The following is a 22,888-nucleotide window of genomic DNA, read 5'->3' as shown; positions in this document are numbered from 1 at the left end:
ATTGTAGCGCAGAGGAAACAGGCCTACGTCTCGACGTAGGCATAGACGAGGAATCGTATCAAATCATACGCAGGAACGGACTTAAGCTGCACTATAGGTACGGCCTGGTCCTAGTGAGACCCTGGAGGCAGAGGCAACCAGGAAATAGTGAGCAGCCGGAAGACAAAGCGGAGGCAGAGGGCACCGACAGAGGCGAGCTGTCGGACGAGAACATAACGGACGCGAGCACCGATACCATCAGAGCTCGCGAGACCACAAACCCTCCCACCGCAGCAAGCAAGGACAAAATCGTGCAGCCTGGGGATGAAAAAGAAATCCCCACCACGCAAGAGCTCATCGAGGGCTTCGACCTCCAGGAGCTGGAGCTGAATAGGCGGGACGAAAGCGAGAGCGGATTGTCGGATGAAGATGATCCGATGAGGCCGGCCGGGCCAAAATGACCGGCACCAGCATAAAAATAGCCCAGATCAACCTCCATCACGCCATTGCAGCCTCGGCTGTACTGGTGAGGAGGTTCGCATCGGATGATCTGGGCATCGCCCTCATACAAGAACCTTGGGCTTACAAGGGACAGGTGAGGGGCCTTAATGTAAGTAATAACAAAGTTATTTGGGATCTCTCACAGCAGAGACCAAGAGCATGTGTAATGCTTAAGTCAAACATTAACTATTTTTGCATTACAGAATTTTTAAGCCGGGATCTGGTGGCGGTGCAGATCGAGGCAAAGGTGAATGGAGACAACACCAGCATTGTGCTGGCCGCAGCCTATTTCCCGGGGGACGACAGCACAGTCCCTCCAGTGAACGTGCAGAAGCTAGTGGAGCACTGCAGAAGAACGAAACTTCCGTTGATCATAGGAAGCGATGCTAACTCCCACAACACGGAGTGGGGCAGCAATGATACCAACCAAAGGGGTGAGTGTTTACTAGAATATATATTCAGCAACGATTTGAATATATGTAACGTCGGGAGCAAACCGACGTTTGTCACGAGAGTCAGGGCAGAGGTCCTAGATATAACACTTGGCAACAACCTAACTGAGAATATGATCTCGAAATGGATAGTCTCAGAAGAACCCTCCCTATCGGATCATAGGATCATAAGGTTTGAGCTGGGTGCTGTATCGGGGCAATACAGCCCTAAAAGAAATCCCAGGAAAACAGACTGGGGCAGCTACAAAAGTATCATAGAGGCTAACGCGGATAGTCTCAGAAATAAGAGCAGAAGCACTAACTGTACTGAGTTAGAGGGCAGAGTGGATAGGGCAAATCAGATAATGATAGATGCCTACAACCCCAGTTGCCGAGTCTCCTTAGTTAAGGGTAAGAAGGCAACCCCCTGGTGGTCGCATGACCTGACACTACTAAGGAAGAAAGTCAGGAAACTCTTTAACGGGGCAAGAAGAGCCGGCAACTGGGAGGAATACACTCAAAATCTAACAAAGTACAATAAAGAGATAAGGAAAGCTAAGAGGGAAAGTTTCAGAAATTTCTGTGAGGGAATTTCTAGCACACCTGCAGCGGCAAGGCTCCACAAGGCCCTAGCCAAATAGCAGAGGGAGATTAACTTAGCGATTAGGCTTCCAGACGGTACCTATACCGGAACGGTGGAGGAGCGAGCGAGGGCCCTGCTACACACGCATTTTCCGGGTGCCTCTCCGCAAGTACCGGAACCTGTGTTCCCCAGAGTGAAACCAACCCCATCAGACTGGCAACTGGCCAACTCCCTCTTCAGTGAGGCCAGAGTCAGATGGGCAGTGGAATCCTTTGAGAAATACAAATCTCCGGGGGTGGATGGCATCTACCCGGTACTAATGCAGCAAGGGACACAGATTATCCCACATCTGGCCAGGATCATGAGAGATAGCCTGGCACTGGGATACATACCCATGATGTGGAGAAGAGCAAAAGTGGTTTTCATACCAAAAGTAGGAAAAAAGGACTATTCGCAGGCAAAGTCCTTCAGACCAATAAGTCTAACTTCAGTGGACTGTGGCATAAGATGCCAGGGATATGCTGACGACATCGTCATAATTGCAAGGGGTAAGTTCGAGAGTACGCTCTGTGACATAATACAGAGAGCACTGAATATTACGAAGGGATGGTGTGCCAGTGTGGGGCTTAACATCAACCCATCTAAAACGACCATCATCCCTTTCACCAGAAGAAGGGCCCTACCAGCCCTGAGAGCAATTACAATAAATGGCGTGGCACTAGAACATGGAACCGCGGTGAAATACTTGGGGGTCACCTTTGACACCAAGCTCCTATGGAAACAGCACTTCGACTCCATGAGAGCTAAGGCCACGAGGTCCATCATGATATGCAAACGTCTAGCAGGCAAATCATGGGGCTGTAGTAAAACTCATGATAACATACGGTTCGATAGCCTGGGCATCGAAAACAACTCGGGCGACGACGAGGCAAGCGCTGTCAAAACTTCAGCGACTGGCATGTGTATGCATCACGGGAGCTATGCGCACATGCCCTACAGTAGCGCTGGAGGCTATCCTTGATCTGACCCCGCTGCATATATCAATAGAGCAGTCAGCCAAGCGAACCCTCCTGAATATTGCTAAGGAGGGCTCAGGCATAGGTAAAGTTATATCGTCCCGAAACATGGAGGAATTGAGAGAGAAGATCCCAATCTCTCAACTCCCGAGGGATGATATCCTCAGGCAGATAGTCTATGAGAGAAGGTACAAAGTAGAATTGGGAGACAAGGGTACGTGGGAGGAAAGCAGAATTGTGTACATTCATCGGCTAAATAGAATAGTATGGTACACAGATGGCTCGAAGACGCCAGAGGGGATTGGATCTGGAGTCATTGGACCCAGAGCCAAGATATCAATGCCTCTGGGAGCACACCCGAGCATTTTTCAAGCGGAAGTATTCGCTATAAGCCAGTGTGCTGACCTGAACCTTCAGCGCGAATACTCCAACGAGACAATTGCCATACTCAGTGACAGTCAGGCCGCCCTCAAGGCGATCTCGGCGTCTGAAATAAAATCAGCACTAGTACTTGAGTGCGTTGAAAAGCTAAATCAACTAGGAGCACACAACAAACTGTTGTTGGCCTGGGTTCCTGGCCACCGGGGAGTGGAGGGCAATGAGCAAGCGGACAGCCTGGCAAGGGAGGCAGCAACGACACGACCTATTGGTCCTGAGCCGTTCCTGCCAGTAGGCCCGCAGGAAATCAGAGGGCATCTACTATTAGAAGAAAGGGATAAGAGGGAAGAACACTGGCGCAATATGCCAGGCTTGAGGCAATCTAAGTTACTGCTGGGGGGCTACAACACAACTCGATATACGGCATTAATGGGCCTGTCGAAAGATAACCTGAGGATCCTAACAGCTATTCTTACAGGACACTGCAGACTGAACAGCCCCATGCAGAAGCTGGGCATACTATCGAACAACACATGCCGATTTTGTGATCGATCAGCGGAGACGGCGGAACATATACTCCTGGAATGTGACGCAATCTCAAGACGTAGGGCTAAGTTTTTGGGCTCACCATGGCCAGAGCACTCTCACATCAAATCCCTCAAGCCAGGTGAACTGCTAGGGTTCATCAGAGAAGTCGGCTTGGATGAGGTGCTGTGAAGCAGTTGAGGGCACAATAGACCAATGGTCGCAGTGCGATCCTCAATTAATTATCTATCTATCTAAGTTCAATTATTTAAAACCAGCGAAATTTTCATTGTTGCATTATATCAAATACGTTTATTTGGTTATAGTCTTATGTAGTAAGAAGGAACATATTTCAAAGCTTTTTCTATTATAATAAAAAATCAAACCGTACTTAAAGATTGAGCTCATCGTTGGTTTGAGGTACGGATGAGGAAGCGTTTTCTTCATGCCATTCAAATAGCACTTCAATAATCTGCTCGCTTTCCTTTTTTAATTTTTTTTTTTGATTCATTTTCGCTTACTAGTATTTATTATTATAAATAAAAAAACTTATTTCGCAACTTGTAATATTTCCACTATTTTTATTTTGTTTGTATAACACTAAGAATGAGTGATCATGTCGTGCAAATAATCGATAACTGTGACAATAATCATAACATCGCATTTCTAGTGTTATTCGAATCGTTTCACAGTCGAATTCTAACCTAGTTCTCTAACCTAGTTTTCGTTTCGAAATGCATTAGAGAACTACATTAGAATTCTAATGTAAAATTACAATATTTCTCTAACGTTAGAAACTGTGTTTTCTGGGGTATATATTGACCCGATTGCGGCAAAGGCACGCTTCCTTCAGAATATCTGCTGCTTTCTTCACTGCTATAATTTCCGCCTGAAAAACGCTACAGTAATCTGGCAGCTTGTAGGATATACTTATTTCTGTGTCGACACAGTAAACAGCTGACCCAACCCCTTCCATTAATTTGGAACTATCCGTGTACACGTGTATAGCATGTATTTCTGCACCCCGGCACCAACCCTCCGGCTCAGTTGTGGTTGCAATATCTCTTTCGAAGCTCAGGCACGGGACCATATATTCCGTTTGCCCCATATTAGATGGCGCTATACTGCTGTGGCCATAAGGCCTGCACTCAAGCTGCCCCGAGGCATTAAGCCTTGTTGCCGTTGCTAATGCGATGTTTTTGGCCTTTAGGTCTGCAGACGGGTGCGTTAGACTTAATCTAAAAAAGGTGAGAAATATTCTACAGTTTCTAGACTGAGGGAATTACGCTATTATGTATTTGAAATAATTATTTGTTATTAATGCACAAATATTTACTTAACTCCACATAAAAGTAAAAGCTCGAAATTTTCGTAACATTTTTTCGAACTTACGATTTTTTTCGAAAACGTTTTTAAGATTGGTTTGCAAAATACATAGACATTTTTTTTAAATTATTGCAAATAAAATAGATGAATTTAATTAACGAAATTTGGTCAAATTTTTCACTGCTATTTTTATTCCCTTTACTGTATAAATTTGTTTGAGTTATTCTCAACATAAGTTTCAAATTTAGGGGCGTACTTTGCCAACTTTTTTATATCGTATGGGAACCAACCCAGTCTAATATATTTTCACACTGGTACGATCTACAACTCTGGCAAATATTGTTATAACCAGATTATTAGTACTGCTGGGTATGTAATTAAATTTTGTATGGTTTAAAGACCAAATATTATTTCTTAATTATAAAGCACTCTTAATAAATGCTCACCTGTGATTAGATTGAAAATCAATTTCTGCTTATGATTCGGGTTCACTGACATCTTTGATTATTTTTTGGTTTGTTGCTAATTCTGTTTTTAAACTTGATTACTTATATTATTGGTTTTAACATGTACAATGTGTGTGTTTGTTTATAAACAACGTATGTACGTTTGCACAGTAATTGAAAAATTTTTGATTGTATTTTATTTCTGTTGAGTTTTGTAATTAATTTTATTCTTTTGTTTTGTGTTATTTTCACTTCCTCAATTCTCTTGACGACCAGCAACTTGTTGATCACTGCCGTTCTAGTGTACAACACCAACAAACACTAATTGAGGAAAAACACTTTTAAATATAAATTTAATTTTGTTTCAATGGTTTTGTTTTTATTTTGTTCTTATTTAAGTACGACAACTATTAACGCGAAATACTAAAAAGAGACACACTCGATTTTATTTGCGTGCGAAGCACTACGAAAACACTTTGCGACTGAATTGCTACTAACCAAGGTAACCAACTGTTCGGTCCGTCGATCATATCGCTAATAATTAATTCATATTTACGTACCTACCTATGTATGCATGTATATATGTACAGTAACATACATATGTATTTATCTTAGAAGCGTTCTTTACGTAGAGAGGGGGGAAGCCCCTACAATCATTGTTAACTGCTTAAAGATTGTCTCTTAGGAATTACACAATAGCTGATTCATTTTCATCAAAACCGCTCACAACAATGTATAAGGGGTATTCCATCCCATTACGACCAATTTTGAACCCGACCCCTTTAGAACTGGCTGAAAGTTTTTCTTCTTTTTCTAGCTTACGAAAGACGTTTTTCAGATTTTTTTCAAATTTTTTCATCCAACTCAAAAAAAGTTATGAATTTTTAAAAAACACCGTTTTTGTTTTCAAAATGCCAAAACTTTTTCAAAAATTGACCGTTTGGGATCTTTTTTTTTTTTTTTAAATTTGTTTTTAAATATACTTTTCGGAAAAAATACAAAAAAATTTTTAAAGTTTTTTTTTAATTTTTCAGTTTTTCGAGATTTTTCGAATTTCGTCATTTTTTTTTTTTTTCTCATAAAAGCTTCAATCAATTCTGCAATCATCCCCACTAATCCCGGAGTGGGCCGATTTTTTTTATATTTTTTTTTTTTATTTAATTGAAAAAAATTTTATTTATATAACAAAAAAATGTAAGAAAATGATTTTTAAGTATCCTTTTCTTTATATATTATGGTAATCTACGATTAAAATTACTCGCTTTCTGTGTCAGTCATTAATCCTGGTTATTTTAATCGTAGATTACCATAATAAATAAAGAAAAGAATACTTAAAAATCATTTTCTTACATATTTTTGTAATATAAATAAAATTGATAAAAAAAAATTTTTTTTTGAAACATTTTTTTTCAATTAAATAAAAAAAAATATAAAAAAAATTCGGCCCACTCCGGGATTAGTGGGGTTGATTGCAGAATTGATTGAAGTTTTTTATGAGAAAAAAAATGGCGAAATTCGAAAAATCTCGAAAAACTGAAATATTAAAAAAAAAAACCTTAAAAATTTTTTTGTATTTTTTCCGAAAAGTAAATTTTAAAACAAATTTAAAAAAAAAAGATCCCAAACGGTCAATTTTTGAAAAAGTTATAGCATTTTGAAAACAAAAACGGTGTTTTTTAAAAATTCATAACTTTTTTTGAGTTGGATGAAAACATTTTAAAAAATTCTGAAAAACGTCTTTCGTAAGCTAGAAAGAGAAGAAAAACTTTCAGCCAATTCTAAAAGGGGTCGGGTTCAAAATTGGTCGAAATGGGATGGAATACCCCATAAATTGCATGCTTTTTGATGACTAAGTATACACATTTTTTTTAGTTAAAACTATGCAAGTCCTATGATGTCCCTAATGAAAGACTTTAGGATTAAAATGCACTCTATGAACTATTTCAGTCCATGTGAGGTCGTCAGTTCAACCTTAGGATATCGATATCGAAAATTTCGAGTCATGGAAAAAACATGAATATTAATCAACTAAGGCAGATAAAGATATAAAATATTTTACAATAACTGACTTTCTAGGTTGGAAAAGAAAATTAGTTAGGAAGTGGGCTTGACACCTGAAAGAAGTAAATTTTAAAATTTAACAAGCTTTAACTTGAAATTTATCACAATTTAGCACAAAAATTACTTTATCAATGTACTATATGAGGCCTTTTATGTCATCTTAACAAACCATTCAATAGATATGAACTTTTATAATTTGTGAAATTTGCCTCACTCAGGTCATGTTTTTAATTTGTCGTTTTTTGGTGGATTTTATGAAAGAATTATACAAAAAATTATTCACTAAATTATACAGGCCTACGTTGGTCCCCCTGATGTGGTCCTAGATTTTAGATATCAAGTACCATAGAAAACGTGTTTGTAAGCTGGGTCGCCCCACCGCAGTGGTTTGGCAAACACTACTATTGTATTTCTGCCATGACAAGCTTCTCAGCGAAAATTCAGATACCTCTTGGAATTGGTGTAAAACATATGAATCCCGTCCCTCAAATTTGTAAGAAAACTTAAAAAGTGCCAGGTCGGAAATTGGAAGAGAAGCTCGGCCAAAATCTCCGTGTTGGTGCATATTTGTTTTTATTCACACAAAACAATTTAGGTGGCAAAACCGCACTTCATCCGCAGGAAGTGCCGAAAAAGAACTATTCTAAAAACAAAATTTTAATTATAATAATAATAAAAAATTGGACTTCCGCTTGCTGTTCAAATCTTCCATTACTTTATGTAACGAACAACACTGGTGACACCAAACTTAGTTTTGTCATAACTCTGAAATGTGTAATACTATACAATTACACTAAACTTTTTTACATTGCACCACTTTGGTGAAAAATTTGAAAAAACGCCAAAATTTATTTTGATATTTGTTTTTGTGCATGTTTATTTATTTAAGTTTTCCCAATTTCGAAAACCTGATCATGCCCGATTGCCCTTTTTTTATATCAAATTAAAAAACAATTGAAAGCTGAAATTAAAATTGTTAAGCTCTCGATTTTTTTTTTTTTTTAAGTCGCAAAAATACTTATCACGTAAACAGAGCCTAAAAACGAAAAGAAATAATAATGGTTCATAATTTTTCTGGAGCAGTATGATATGACAAGGCATTGATGCAGTGCTAGCAACTTTCTGGCACTGTCTCGTGAACAATATTTTTTGACCCCTTGAATCTTTGGGTCAGTGGACTTTATCTAATTATTCTAAGGGCCGCTTTCTCAAATGAACGTTAAAATTTATCTACCCTATAAACACAAATTTTATAATAAATTTTTTAAAAATAAAATAAAAAAATTTTAAGCACTTCCTTTATATAAATGGGCAAAAATCAGTGAAAAATATCTCTTTATATAAAGAAATATTCTTGCTAAACTTTGATTTTTAAATTTTGACATAGAAATTGCAAAAATATTTATGAGAAGTAAAAGTACAAAAGTGAAGCGCACATTACTTGGATTGGAAAGTTGGTAGGAAAGGAGATATTATTAGTCAATCAATTGCGCTCCACCTTTATATTTTTACTTCTCATAAATATTTTTGCAATTTCTATTTCAAAATTTAAAAATCAAAGTTTAGCAAGAATATGTCTTTATATAAGGAAACACTTTTCGCTGACTTTTGTCCATTTATATAAAGGAAGTGCTTAAAGTATTTTTATTTCATTTTTATTTTCTCCTTTTCTTATATTTTCTCGGTGTCTTAACCTATCTGTTAAGTTTTACGCTTGTAGCTCAATGAGAACTTACATAAAAATCAATCCCGAAATTCCCTCCGTTCCGTTTGATTTTTCTAAATATATCAGTCCGTGCGCCTCCTAGCGAAACTTTTTGTATTGTGTCATCGGCCGTCATTGACCTCTGAATTAAGCTCTAAATTTTTAGCCTCTAGCTCAGCGAGAAGTTACTTAAAACCCGGTTTCAAATTTCCAAATTATTATCAAATTTTTTCGATCCGTGCGCCACCTAACGTAATTTTTTTCTACTTTTGTTCTTTGTCACGGCGACTTAACCTGTCTCTGAGGTTTCATGTTTGTAGCTCAATGAGAACTTACTTTAAAATCGATTTCAAAACACCAAATTTCAAAATTCTTATCTAAATATTTCGATCCGAGCGCCACCTAACCGATTTTTTTCTCCTTTTCTTAAATTTTCTCAGCGTATTATCCTATATGTGAAGTTATACAGTTGTAGCTCAATGAGAACTTACATAAAAAGCAATCCCAAAATTCCCTCCGTTTCTTACAATTTTTCTAAATATCTAATCTCGTGCGCCCTCTACCGAATCTTTTTGTATCGTGTCATCGACCTCTAAATTAAGTTTGAAATTTTAGCTCATTGAGAAGTTACTTAAAAGCTGTTTTGAAAATTTTCAAATTCTTATCTAATTATTTCGATCCGTGCGCCACCTAACGATTTTTTTTTCTTTTGTTGCATTGTCACGGTTTCTAACCTATGCGTAAAGTTTCACGTTTTTAGCCCAATGAGAAGTTACTTAAAAATCCATTGCAAGATTTGTATGAAAAACGGGCAAACATTCAACCGACCTAATATAAAGGAAGTAAAAAATCTGAGAAACTCTTCGGTTTTTCGAATTTTGAGAGACCTATAACTTGTACTTCGTTAGACTAAAATTTATTCGGCTAAAAACGGGATACTCAAAAAATTTCATAAAACTCTAAATGGAAAGATCGAATATTGCCAGTGCTTTTTTTCTGTTCGCTGCTGTATATCTTTCTAAAGAAATCATTATTTTCAGAGCTGCTCAACCCCTATACACTTGTAGCACTTTTGTTTTTGTTTTGCCCTGAATCATAGGCACAGATTCAAATTCACACTTTGAATATAAAAAAAAATTCCATAGCACTCCCATATGCCCTCACGTATACTTTCGAATCATACGAAAATGATTGAATTTCTTATGAAAGTGTCAAGAAAAAGCACTCCCGTATCATGATTCAATCACAAGAGGTTTGCTCGACAGACACAATTTTTGACAATTGCAGCCATTTTGCTCCCAAATCGAATTGACATCCGTTAACTGTGTTGTTTCTTTGCGAATTTTCGAAAATTATTAGTATTAGAAATAGGAAGCAATCAGTTTACAAATACCCGATAAGTACTGAACTGCATAATTCCTTAGAACATTTTTTTATTTTATAGTGAATTTATTAACTATGCCTCGACCAATAAGTATGGCTGAACATCGAACATAGGTAATTTTATGAAAAGTGAGGACACCAAGAAATCGTTTACTTTCGTAAAGCTATGAATATACGAAACCTAAACCAATTCAAAATTCATCGTTCAACGTCAAAACCCCGACTATTAAATCGATTTACGTAAAAATTTCATTAGTAAATAATGGAGATGCCCTAACGAAATGTACTAATTGGGTATGTTAATTTATTCAGGTAAAAGTCTAGAATAGGAGTCGACTGCTAATACGCGTCTAAAAATATCGAGAGATGTGACCTCGACAACAATAATCCGAAGGCGGAAAAGAAAAATTCTATCGCTGTCCGGAGATATTTTCAGTTGAAATTGGCAATTTTCATGTGGTTGTTGTAATGTTTTTGTGCACGGAAAAAGATTTTGTGTACAAAGGGATTTTGCACGCATTTAATTTTGATCCCCCCTCATTGGTGGACCGACCGGGGTAATTTTTTATAAGCTTAGCTGAAGGCCGCCAACGCAACCCGGGGTCATTTTTCGGTTTTTCGTCAATAACTTTTGAACGAGCTCACATTTTTATTTCCGCCTTCGAATTATTGTTATCGAGGTCAATACGCGTCTTTTGACACTTCTCTGGATATTTTTGGTCGCGTATTAAAAGTCGAACTTCTGTTCTATTAATTCCGAAAGTTCGGAACATTCGTCTCCATTTAAGAATTTGGGGAATAGGTTTATATTCGAAATATTATGTATATACTTATTTGATATATTCGGACTTCATGAGGTAGTATCAAATGAACGTATTCCGAATATTCTAAATTAACGGTTTATCCGGAACGCTTCCATGAATGCTTAACGGAAAAGAGCTTTCCGAAATTTCAGAATAAAAAGGTGAATACTCCCTGTGTAGCAGGACCGCACAAAAGCTTAACCATTTTCTTTTATTTTTGTTTTTGTCGGTTCATTGCGGCTGCTGAGTAGCATATCACCCCATGTCGGCTGCCTCTTCAAAATCGTGCTATCTCAAAATATTTTTCAAAAATTTCCCAATTCAGGATTGGGATATTAGATTTATTATTTATTATATTAGAGTTAGATTGAAGAACGCTTCTTCTAAGAATGCTTTCCATTAACTCCCTCTTATGACAAAATGCATTGAACTTATGCTCAAATAAAGGGGTTTTGAAACAAATTTTGAGACAGTGCTTTTTTGAATAAAATTCTAACGTACGGCATTCTTCAAACAATTTCTGAATGAATGACCAAACCAACATAAATTTATCAGTTCACGAAATATTTAGTAGAAAATGAATTATTTCCCCAAAAACCTATGGCCTATGGCATTTACAAATTTATTATCACTACTAAAGATACTTTTCTACTACAATTTTCACTGAAGGGTATTGAATTATTCCCCATTTTCCTTACTTCGTAAAAGCAACCCGTCCAGGTTTTTCAACTTGGGAGTGTCAAAGATCTGTCATCGTTGGAGAACAAACCTCTAGTAATTGAATCATGCTCCCGTATGAAGCTCAGGCACTTGCGTATGATAAAAAAATTTACACTAACAATTTGACAACTAAAAATTATTCAAAACATTATAGCACTGAAAAAAATTTGTAATCAAAATTGATTCATAAATAAAATTAAAATGGATAATTGGCCGCGGTGCTGAAATATATGGGGTATATGACCAAAGAATATTAGCAAAACTGTACCAAAACAAGAGGAGTCTATTCTAACTTCATATGATATTAGTTAATTACCCTCCAGGGAAGTCAGTGACTAGTGATACAAAATTCTGGTTCAGAATTAGACCTAGAGTGCCAAATAAGTATTGGTTCGTTAATAGCTAGATAAAATCGACAAAAAAACTGCTACCACCTTTAACGAGCTGTGGCTACATAAGAGTATGCCTCTTTCTCAACACTATTCCACCAGTACGTAACTATCGAAAAAGTACCAAAAAGAAATTTGTATATAGTTAGGAACTAGCGGAAGTTAAAGCAGCGGGGTCAATTTCCACCGCCTAGGACATCGCCATGTTAAATTCGCCAGTTGAAAACATGTAAAAAGATAGGATGGCGAACTATTAGTGGTTCAGAATGCAGTAGAAATGCACTCATTTTGAAAGAGAGACTCTCCTTACGGGGTAGTTTCTGTGACCTTTTATTTCAATTCCGTTTATTATTTTTCTTGGTTATGAGACATTTTTTGACTGGAAGTAGGGGAACCGTAAAGTAACCATACCTATCATTTACTTGTTAAACATTTTATTAAATTCAAATGGTATTTCAGCACCTCAGTAATCTCTGTTGCTAATATAATTTAAACATTTATGTATTTCAAAAGTGTTTAAATTCAATTTCCAATGCAACATTCGCGGAAAATCCTACATTCACTTTTAGTATGATTATTGAAACCCAAATTCCTACGATATATATATTAGACTGGGTCGATTTATTAACCGATATCACGCCATCGATTTTTCTATAGGATTTGGGCTCAGGAAAAAAAGTTCCACTACGCATACCCAAAAAAATTATTTTCGAGCCTGCGAAAAAAAAATTGCGAAAGGGTCAAATTTTCGACCAAAACACTCCCCAAAACCCAAAAAATATTTTTTTTTTTTTCAAAAACTTTCGTCCATACAAATCGATCCAGGTTAATATGTATATAGAATATGTTTCCACAAACCTTCAAGCTAGAGGTTAATGTAATTTTTCGCTACTTTCAGAATTAAATTTATTGGCTCTTGTACGTTGGTCATATAACTATTGACGTATTATTTCAAGCAATTATTTTGTAACATGAAACCAAATATTCAACTTTTTCCGACCTCAAACAATTAAATTTTTTTAAATATATTTTTTTAAATACAAAAAAGTTTCAGTGTACATACAATTTTGTCCATGTATTGTGATTCGCACTTCCATATAAAAAATTTTGAGCAGCACTGATTATTTTTGTGATTCAGTGTAATGACTTGTAAAAACAGAAATAATCAAAGCTTTTGTTGTAGAATTTTTGTGATAAAGCAGAGTTAGGTCCTTATGAGGAGTAAACCTTATAAAATTAACTCTGTGTTCAAAAAAGCTTAGCCGTTCTACAAATGAGCGTTAATGATATTGTAACGAATTTGCTTGCAAATCCTCTTATTTGCCCCTTTTGCTAGGTTCGTATCGCTAAACTGTTGAATAAATAACTCCAATATTGAATAATGCAAAAATGGCCTTTATTAAAATGCTTCACAATAACACTCAAACTGTGCAACGAATAGCTTAATAACCAAACTGATAGCTCAAATGAAATTCCACTATTCAAAATAATACTGCTATTCCTCGCTAGATATCGTGTTAATCAAACTGCTTGACAACTCAAATCAAACTGAATTTCTTCTTACTCGCTGGCGCCGCTTTTATAGTTTACGCTGCATACTTCTAGGCTCTTCGATTTCCAGAAGTTACTAGTTGTTTCGGCTACAAAATCGCCAGCCACAACTACGTGCACAAATTATTGCTCTCTCTTGTGACAACTCAGATAAGGTATATGCATGTGTTTGTAGTTTACAGTCTCCCTCACACACATAAGCGTATAAGTAAATTCATCTGTGTGTGACATCTCATCTCTTGCTGCCTTGTATGTAAATGTTGCTCGTCGGAATGTGTACATATGTGTAGACGCAATTATTTATTCGTTTATGTAGATACATAATGATTGAATTATTGATGTGCATTCACGTCACTGCTTAGATCGGCTTAGAGCTGGCAGCACTCCTTAGTTTTTCTAATATTCGTAACACTGCCCTCCACCTAAGTCTGATCGTCCCGATCAGACAAATCTCTCGATCTAAACGCTGCTAGCATCGCCAAATGTACCACTCTTCTACTCCGTGGTTTCTCAATGCTTTGTATGCGGTAGATGGTATCACTGAGCTTCTTCACAATCTTGTACGGGCCTTCCCAACTGCACCGAAATTTGGATGGAACAACTTTCCGCCGGTGAGGGTTGTATAACAGTACCAAATCTCCCGCCAAGAAACTTTTCGAATTATTGTTCTCATGGTACCTGTGTTTCATCGTACCACTCAATACCCTGGTTCGTTCCTTTACACTCTGTTGTTTGGCCGATGAACTACTTCGTAGAGCTTGCGCTGGACGGATTTGCTTTGCATAATCAGTATCGTTCCCACGTTTCCCCACGGTAGTGCGCTCTGGATTGAAACTACCCTCGCATTCCTTCTCGAAAATTCGTTGCTTCATTTTCCTGCGTCTTTTAGGTTTTGTCAATGCCAGTGTTTCTCTCGCAGGTACTTTTGATTTTGATTTATTTGGCCCATTCGATCTATCAACCTTTGCCTTTGACTTTCGTGGTCTCTGTCGAGCCTTTTCCACCAGTACCCGATTACTGCTGAACCCTTTTTCCAAACTAAAGTTAAGTGGTATTTCCTGGTTCTTATAGCGCATAATTTTTCTCCGCATATCGATCCTGATGTCATGGTCAACCAAGAAGTCCACTCCCAATATGACTTCATCAACGATCTCCGCCACAACGAATTTGTGTAGAACCATGACCTTCCCAATTAGGACTTCACATATTACTTCTCCCTGAACTTGGTTATATTCGCCTGTGACCGTACGCAATCTCGCTCCAGGTAATGACTTTATTCCCCTGTAGACCAAATCAGATCGAATCAAGAAATGAGATGCCCCCGTATCTACAGTCAGTACACGCTCTTTACCATCCACATTCCCTCTGATGGTAAGACTGCTTGATTTCCTTCCAATCTGCGACACAGATATCACAGGACATTCAACAGCCGGGGCAAGTTTTCGTTCTTTACTTTCGACACGCTCTTGCTCATTTCCGCCAGCTTTGCGTTTACGGCCACCCACATTGTTGGAACTATTAGGACCAAGATCGCAATGACGTGCAATGTGACCTGGGTTGCCGCACTTGAAACATTTAATAACTCCGGCATTCTTCTGTTGAGATCCCCTTAGTGCTTCCAAAATTGTGTCTACCCATTCTGGCCTTTCTACTTCTACACGATGAGCCTTATATGCTGGTTTACTTAATAGGGAGGCAGTTTCCTGAGTCAATGCATGTGATACCGTTTCAGCAAATGTCAGTTTTGGGTTCGCGTATGTAGCTCGCTTCGTTTCCACATCTCGTATGCCATTTATAAAGCTCTGAATCTTCACTCTTTCCGTGTATTCCACGGGTGCATCCGCATTTGCAAGATGAGCCAATCTTTCAATGTCAGAAGCAAACTCCTGCAAGGTCTCGTTAGCTTTTTGGTAGCGGTTTTGCAATTCTATTTGAAATATCTGTTTCCTGTGTTCGCTTCCGTATCGCCGTTCTACAGCAGCCATCAATGCGTCATAACTGTTCCGTTCGTATTCTGGAATAGTCTGTAAGATTTCGGCAGCTGGTCCTTTCAATGCTACGAAGAGTGCGGCAACTTTATCTTCCACATTCCAGTTGTTCACTGCTGCGGTCTTCTCAAACTGTAGCTTAAAGACCTGGAAAGGAACAGAACCGTCAAAGGATAGTGTTTTTACCTTTGAATTACTCGCTGAAACTGCTGGACGATTTAATTGTAACTGCTCCATACGACCCTTCAAATCATCGACTTCTGCCTGAAATTGAGCGATTTTTGCATCCTGCGCTTCCAGCTTTGATGTTACCCTTACTTCCTGTGCTTCTAACTGTGAAGACATTTGTGCCACCTGCAATGATAAGCGCTCCTCTTGTTCTTCCATCTTTGATGTTATGCGTGTCTCCTGCGATTCCAGTTGGGATGCCATATATGTCTTCTGTTCTTCCAATTGTGTCTCCATCTTTGATGTAATCTGTGTCGACATTTCTGCCATACGCGTTTCTTGTGCTTCAATTTTCGATGTTATTCGTGTCTCTTGGGATTCCATCTGTGATGACATTGTCTATGTTTGAGCAGATATTGCAGCCAAAATCATGTCTGTGCTCGTAACTGTCTGCGATGTTTCGTTTTTCTCTTCAATTTTTGTTACTTCCTCGCCATCAAGATGAAAGTCGTACTCTTCCACATCAATTCCTTCCGCTTCCATTGCCTCTCGTAGCCGTGCCTGAAGTTCAAGTTTAACGCCGCTTGTATTCAATCCACGGCTCTCCAACTCCTTCTTTAGTTGCTGGATCTTCAATTCACTGAACTTTGCCATGTCGTTGTTGTCCTCTGGAATTTATTCAACAATTCCTCTTCTGACACCAATTGTAACGAATTTGCTTGCAAATCCTCTTATTTGCCCCTTTTGCTAGGTTCGTATCGCTAAACTGTTGAATAAATAACTCCAATATTGAATAATGCAAAAATGGCCTTTATTAAAATGCTTCACAATAACACTCAAACTGTGCAACGAATAGCTTAATAACCAAACTGATAGCTCAAATGAAACTCCACTATTCAAAATAATACTGCTATTGCTCGCTAGATATCGTGTTAATCAAACTGCTTGACAACTCAAATCAAACTGAATTTCTTCTTACTCGCTGGCGCCGCTTTTATAGTTTACGCTGCATACTTCTAGGCTCTTCGATTTCCAGAAGTTACTAGTTGTTTCGGCTACAAAATCGCCAGCCACAACTACGTGCACAAATTATTGCTCTCTCTTGTGACAACTCAGATAAGGTATATGCATGTGTTTGTAGTTTACAGTCTCCCTCACACACATAAGCGTATAAGTAAATTCATCTGTGTGTGACATCTCATCTCTTGCTGCCTTGTATGTAAATGTTGCTCGTCGGAATGTGTACATATGTGTAGACGCAATTATTTATTCGTTTATGTAGATACATAATGATTGAATTATTGATGTGCATTCACGTCACTGCTTAGATCGGCTTAGAGCTGGCAGCACTCCTTAGTTTTGCTAATATTCGTAACAATATTATGATAAACTACATTTTAAACACCAAAAACTAAATGGAAATTTGTATGGGTATGTCATTGTAAACAGCTTTATAAAGCTTTTGTATTTTTTATGAATAAGGGTAAGCGTCTGTATATCGACTTCTGAGTGAAAAATCACCCTATATTGGCTGCCCGTTCGAAAATACAATATCTCAGCAAAATTTCAAAGAACTTCCCAATTTAGAATTTGTTTAAAGTAATCCATTCGTCGGATTTTCTTCTTTTTAATTCCGAAATAGTTTATTGAATAACGCCCAATTTCAAAGCTCTGTTGAAGAACGGTCTATCTCTATAAAATTTAAGAGGAGATAGGGCTGTTATAAAACAAAAAATCCGAGATAGGGCGTACTGAACTTGAACTGTATTCGAAACTGAAAAATATCAAACCTTTTTTGTTTTCTTTGTTTACGCAAACAATATATTTTTTCTTAAAACCGGTTGTTAAGCATTAAGAACTAAATAATTGTCTTTTAATGCATGAAATAAATATTTACAGCGCGGCAGTCTGTTGAAATTTATTTACACATTACTTACTTACTTACTTAATTGGCGCTTAACCGTCTAAACGGTTATGGCCGTCCAACAAGGCGCGCCAGTCGCTCCTTCGCTACGCCAACCGGCGCCAATTGGTCACACCAAGAGAGTTTAAATCGTTTTCCACCTGGTCCTTCCAACGGAGTGGGGGCCGCCCTCTACCTCTGCTTCCATAGGCGGGTTCCGATAGAAACACTTTCTTGGCCGGACCATCATCTTTCATTCGCATAACATGGCCTAGCCAGCGCAGCCGCTGCGTTTTAATTCGCTGGACTATGTTGATGTCTGCGTATAGCTCGTACAGCTTATCATTAAATCTTCTTCGGTACTCGCCATCGCCAACGCGTAGAGGTCCATAAATCTTTCGAAGAACCTTTCTCTCGAAAACTCCCAAAGCCGCTTCATCTGCTGTTGTCATGGTCCATGCTTCTGCCCCATATAGCAGGACGGGTACGATAAGTGACTTGTAGAGTATGATTTTCGTTCGCCGAGAGAGGAATTTACTTTTCAATTGCTTACCTAGCCCAAAGTAGCATTTATTGGCAAGATTGATTCTTCGCTGGATTTCAGTGCTGATGTTGTTGCTAGTGTTGATGCTGGTTCCCAAATAAACGAAGTCTTTTACTATTTCGAAATTATAGCTGCCAACAGTAGCGTGGTTGCCAATGCGCCTATGCGCTGACTCTTTGCTCGATGACAGCAGGTACTTCGGTTTTTCCCCATTCACCATCAAACCCATCTTTACCGCTTCTTTTTCCAGTTTGGAGTAAGCAGAACTAACAGCGCGGGTGTTTAGGCCGATTATATCAATGTCATCAGCATATGCCAGTAATTGCACGCTTTTATAGTATATTGTTCCAGTGCGGTTAAGTTATGCAGCTAGTATAATTTTCTCCAGCATCAAATTAAAAAAAAAAAAAATAGATTATCTGCTTCTATTGTAACCTGTCCCATCCGACACATGCTTAAATAAGTCTTTATGTTTTCTTAGTAAATTAATACAAGTTGCATTAAATTACGAATTATCTTAGTTTCTCTTTAAAACATATGGCACAGCCAATTTTGAAACGATTTTTATAGTTCGTCTGAAATTAGAAAGTGATATCAAATGGGTATTCGGCTTTAAGCGAGAAAACTTCCAAACTTCTGTAGTCACTAGTTCAGGAGAAATTACTAAATGTTTGAGTAAAAGTGGAGTCAAAATATCCCACCCGTCACTTTGGAATAATCCATAAGTTAAATTTTTCTTAAGCATTTTTGAACACTTTTATATAGACGTTTTGAATTTTTTTTTTGGAAGGTGGATAGCAAATTTAAAAAAAAGATTTCATATTTTGGTGATTTCTTCAAAAATAATGCATTAAAAAATTGGAATAAGAATAAATTCTTAGCAATTTTTCTTTTCGGAAACGTTATAGTATCCATATATCGTCGCCTGCTTGCCAGAAGCATGAATGTGCCAAAATGAAAATGTTGGGAAATCGAGTTTCAAAGTTTATTGCTCTCTCAAAATTAGAGGAATTAGTTTCCAGTGCAAAAATGTACTAATATATTATACTCACACTATGCTCTTTTAACTAAGATAATTGTTCTACTCGCATCCCTTCTATTCTCCGAGATTTAGCATATTGTAACGAATTTTCTGCAAATCCTCTTATTTGCAATCCTCTGCTAAGTTCGAATCACTAAACTGTTGAATAAATAACTCCAATATTGAATGATGGAAAAATGGCCTTTATTAAGTACTTCACAATAACACTCAAACTGTGCAACGAATAGCTTAATAACCAAACTGATATCTTAAAGGAAACTGACTTTCAAAATAATAGTGCTATTGCTCGCTAGATATCGTCTTACTCGTAACTGCTTGACAATTCAAATCAAACTGAATTCCTTCTTACTCGCTGGCGCCGCTTTTATAGTTTACGCTGCATACTTCTAGGCTCTTCGATTTCCAGAAGTTACTAGTTGTTTCGGCTACAAAATCGCCAGCCACAACTACGTGCACAAATTATTGCTCTCTCTTGTGACAACTCAGATAAGGTATATGCATGTGTTTGTAGTTTACAGTCTCCCGCACACACATAAGCGTATAAGTAAATTCATCGGTGTGTGACATCTCATCTCTCGCTGCCTTGTATGTAAATGTTGCTCGTCGGAATGTGTACATATGTGTAGACGCAATTATTGATTCGTTTATGTAGATACATAATGATTGAATTATTGATGTGCATTCACGTCACTGCTTAGATCGGCTTAGAGCTGGCAGCACTCCTTAGTTTTGCTAATATTCGTAACACTGCCCTCCACCTAAGTCTGATCGTCCCGATCAGACAAATCTCTCGATCTAAACGCTGCTAATCTCTCCAAATGAACCACTTTCATTTTGGTTCGTGGTTTGGTAGTGGTTTGTATGCGGTACACTACATCGTTGATCCGTTTTACAACTTTGTATGGGCCTTCCCAGTTACACTGCAATTTCGGGGACAACCCTTTTTTTCGTTGTGGGTTGTATAGCAGCACCAAATCTCCTTCCTGAAACCCTTCCGAATTAATTGCTTTATCGTACCTCGCTTTCATCTTGTCACTCATAATCTTTGCTCGTTGCCTTACCAGATCGTGTATCTCTCTCAGCTCTTCTTCTAAGACATCAGTGGATTTCTTGACATTCCTCTCCGCATCGGCATCTATCCCATACTTCAAATCAGCTGGCAGTCGAAGGTCATTGCCAAAAATTACCTTTGCGGGAGTTTGGCTCGTTGTGTCATGTACTGCCGATCGGTAGGCCATCAAGAATAATGATATGTGTGTATCCCAGTCCTTATGGTACTTGTCGACTACTTTCCTTAAATGCTCCTCCAATGTTCTATTGAAACGTTCCACCATACCATCGGACTGAGGATGCAATGCAGTTGTCCGTGTTTTTCGAATGCCCAACTTCTTGCACAGTTCTTGGAACACAGCTGATTCAAAATTCCTGCCTTGGTCAGAATGTAACTCCATTGGTACACCATACCTTGCAACCCATTCGTTTTTAACCACTTCTGCTACTGTTTCTGCTTCTTGGTTTGGGATTGGGTATACCTCTGGCCATTTACTGAAATAATCCATAACCACCAGTACGTATTTGTTTCCGCGGTTGCTAGTAGGAAATGGACCTGCGACATCCATGGCGATCCTTTCAAATGGTGCACCTGAAATATACTGCTTCATCTGGCCACGACTTCGGGTTTTGGGCCCTTTCGCTCTGTTGCATACCTCGCAATTGGCAATCCACTCGGTGACCGACTGACGGCAACCAACCCAATAGAATCTCTGCTTAATTTTCTCGAGTGTCTTCGTGATTCCAAGATGGCCTCCACTTGGACCATTGTGCAACTCGCTGAGCACGTCAGGAATCCTCTTTCTGGGAACAACTATAAGTTTCTTCTTGCACTGACCATCCTCACTCTCCCATACTCGATGCAAGCAACCGGATATCAATTCCAAACTGTTCCACTGTGCCCAATATGACTTCGCAATGGGACTCTCTGCTGACATATCCTCTCTGCTTGGTCTTTCGTTTCGTTCGAGCCCTTGCATAACATGTGACAGACCTGTATCTTCTAGCTGACACTTTCTTAGTTGTTCCTTGTCCCATTCATCCGTACACGTTATAGTCATTAGCCGGACATCTATAATGTCTTCTTTAGCCTCGGCCTTTGAACAGTGCTTGCATTCCAAACTACATGGCCTTCGTGACATTGCATCGGCATTTCCATGGGTACTACCTTTTCGATGCTCAATGGAAAAGTCATAGCTTTGAAGTCGCTCGATCCACCGTGCCAATTGTCCTTCCGGATTACGGAACTGCAGAAGCCATTTCAATGCTGCGTGATCTGTCCTGACATGGAATCGCTGGCCGTAGAGGTATTTGTGAAAATGTTTAATGCACTCTACCAATGCCAACAGCTCTCTCCGCGTAACACAGTAGTTCCTCTCTGGTTTTCCAATCGAACGGCTGTAATATGCAACTACCTTCTCCTGTCCATCGACCAGTTGTGATAAAACGCCTCCTATAGCATATCCACTTGCATCTGTATCTAGAATAAATGTTGCTCCTGGAATCGGATATGCTAACATTGGGGCAGTGCACAAACGCTCCTTCAATGTTTGGAAAGCCACTTCTTGCTCCTTCTTCCATTCAAAAGCTTTGTTTTTTCTTGTAAGCTCATGGAGGCTATGGGCTACGCTGGAAAAATTTGGTACAAATCGGCGGTAATATGTGCACAGCCCAAGAAAACTTCTCAATTCATGTAGATTCTGTGGTCTTGGCCAATCCTGTACAGCCTCTATTTTTTCGTTCGCAGTGCAGATGCCCTCTGTCGTTACCTTGTGACCCAAATAATTGACTTCCTTTTTAAACAGCGCACACTTTTTGGGACTTAACTTCAGACCAGCGCCAGCTATTCTCTGGAAAACTTCCTCCAAGTTCTTAAGATGTTCATCAAAGTTCTTGCCCAATACGATGATGTCGTCCAGGTACACCAAGCATGTTTTCCAATGTAGTCCTTTCAGTACCTGGTCCATGAGTCTCTCAAAAGTAGCTGGTGCATTACAAAGTCCAAAAGGCATCACTGTAAATTGCCAAAGACCATCACCGACACTGAAGGCTGTTTTCTCTTTATCTTCCTCCTTCACCTCCACTTGCCAGTAGCCGCTTTTCAAGTCCAGCGTGGAAAACCATTTCGTACCAGATAGCGAGTCCAGAGTGTCGTCAATTCTTGGCAATGGGTAGCTATCCTTTTTCGTTACGTCATTCAACTTCCGGTAGTCCACGCAAAACCTCATTTTTCCATCCTTTTTTTTTACAAGTACTACCGGTGAGCTCCATGGACTAGCTGATGGTTCGATGACGCCGCTGTCGTTCATTTCTTGAATGATTTGACTCACAACTTCCCGCTTCGCCAGTGGAACACTACGTGGAGCTTGACGGATCGGTCTCGCATCTCCAGTGTC

At 38.6% G+C, this 22,888-nt stretch overlaps 1 protein-coding gene across 2 annotated transcripts in view; it reads right to left on the bottom strand.

Annotated features, from left to right (window-relative positions):
- The window catches only part of LOC137245243 (uncharacterized), a 67,093-nt gene that overhangs the window by 33,217 nt on the left and 10,988 nt on the right, over positions 1 to 22,888 (bottom strand). For both annotated transcript variants that reach the window (XM_067775583.1, XM_067775584.1), the window contains exon 2: positions 5,186 to 5,506. In XM_067775583.1, the coding sequence (XP_067631684.1) occupies positions 5,186 to 5,237 (52 nt within the window). In that variant the 5' untranslated portion in view covers positions 5,238 to 5,506. The remainder of the gene's footprint in view (positions 1 to 5,185; positions 5,507 to 22,888) is intronic.

The sequence above is a fragment of the Eurosta solidaginis genome, chromosome 3 (assembly GCF_040869045.1).
Source record: "Eurosta solidaginis isolate ZX-2024a chromosome 3, ASM4086904v1, whole genome shotgun sequence".
Taxonomy (NCBI): Eukaryota; Metazoa; Arthropoda; class Insecta; order Diptera; family Tephritidae; genus Eurosta; species Eurosta solidaginis.
The sequence above is the reverse complement of the archived record's forward strand: the minus strand, read 5'-3'. Positions and strand labels throughout refer to the sequence as shown.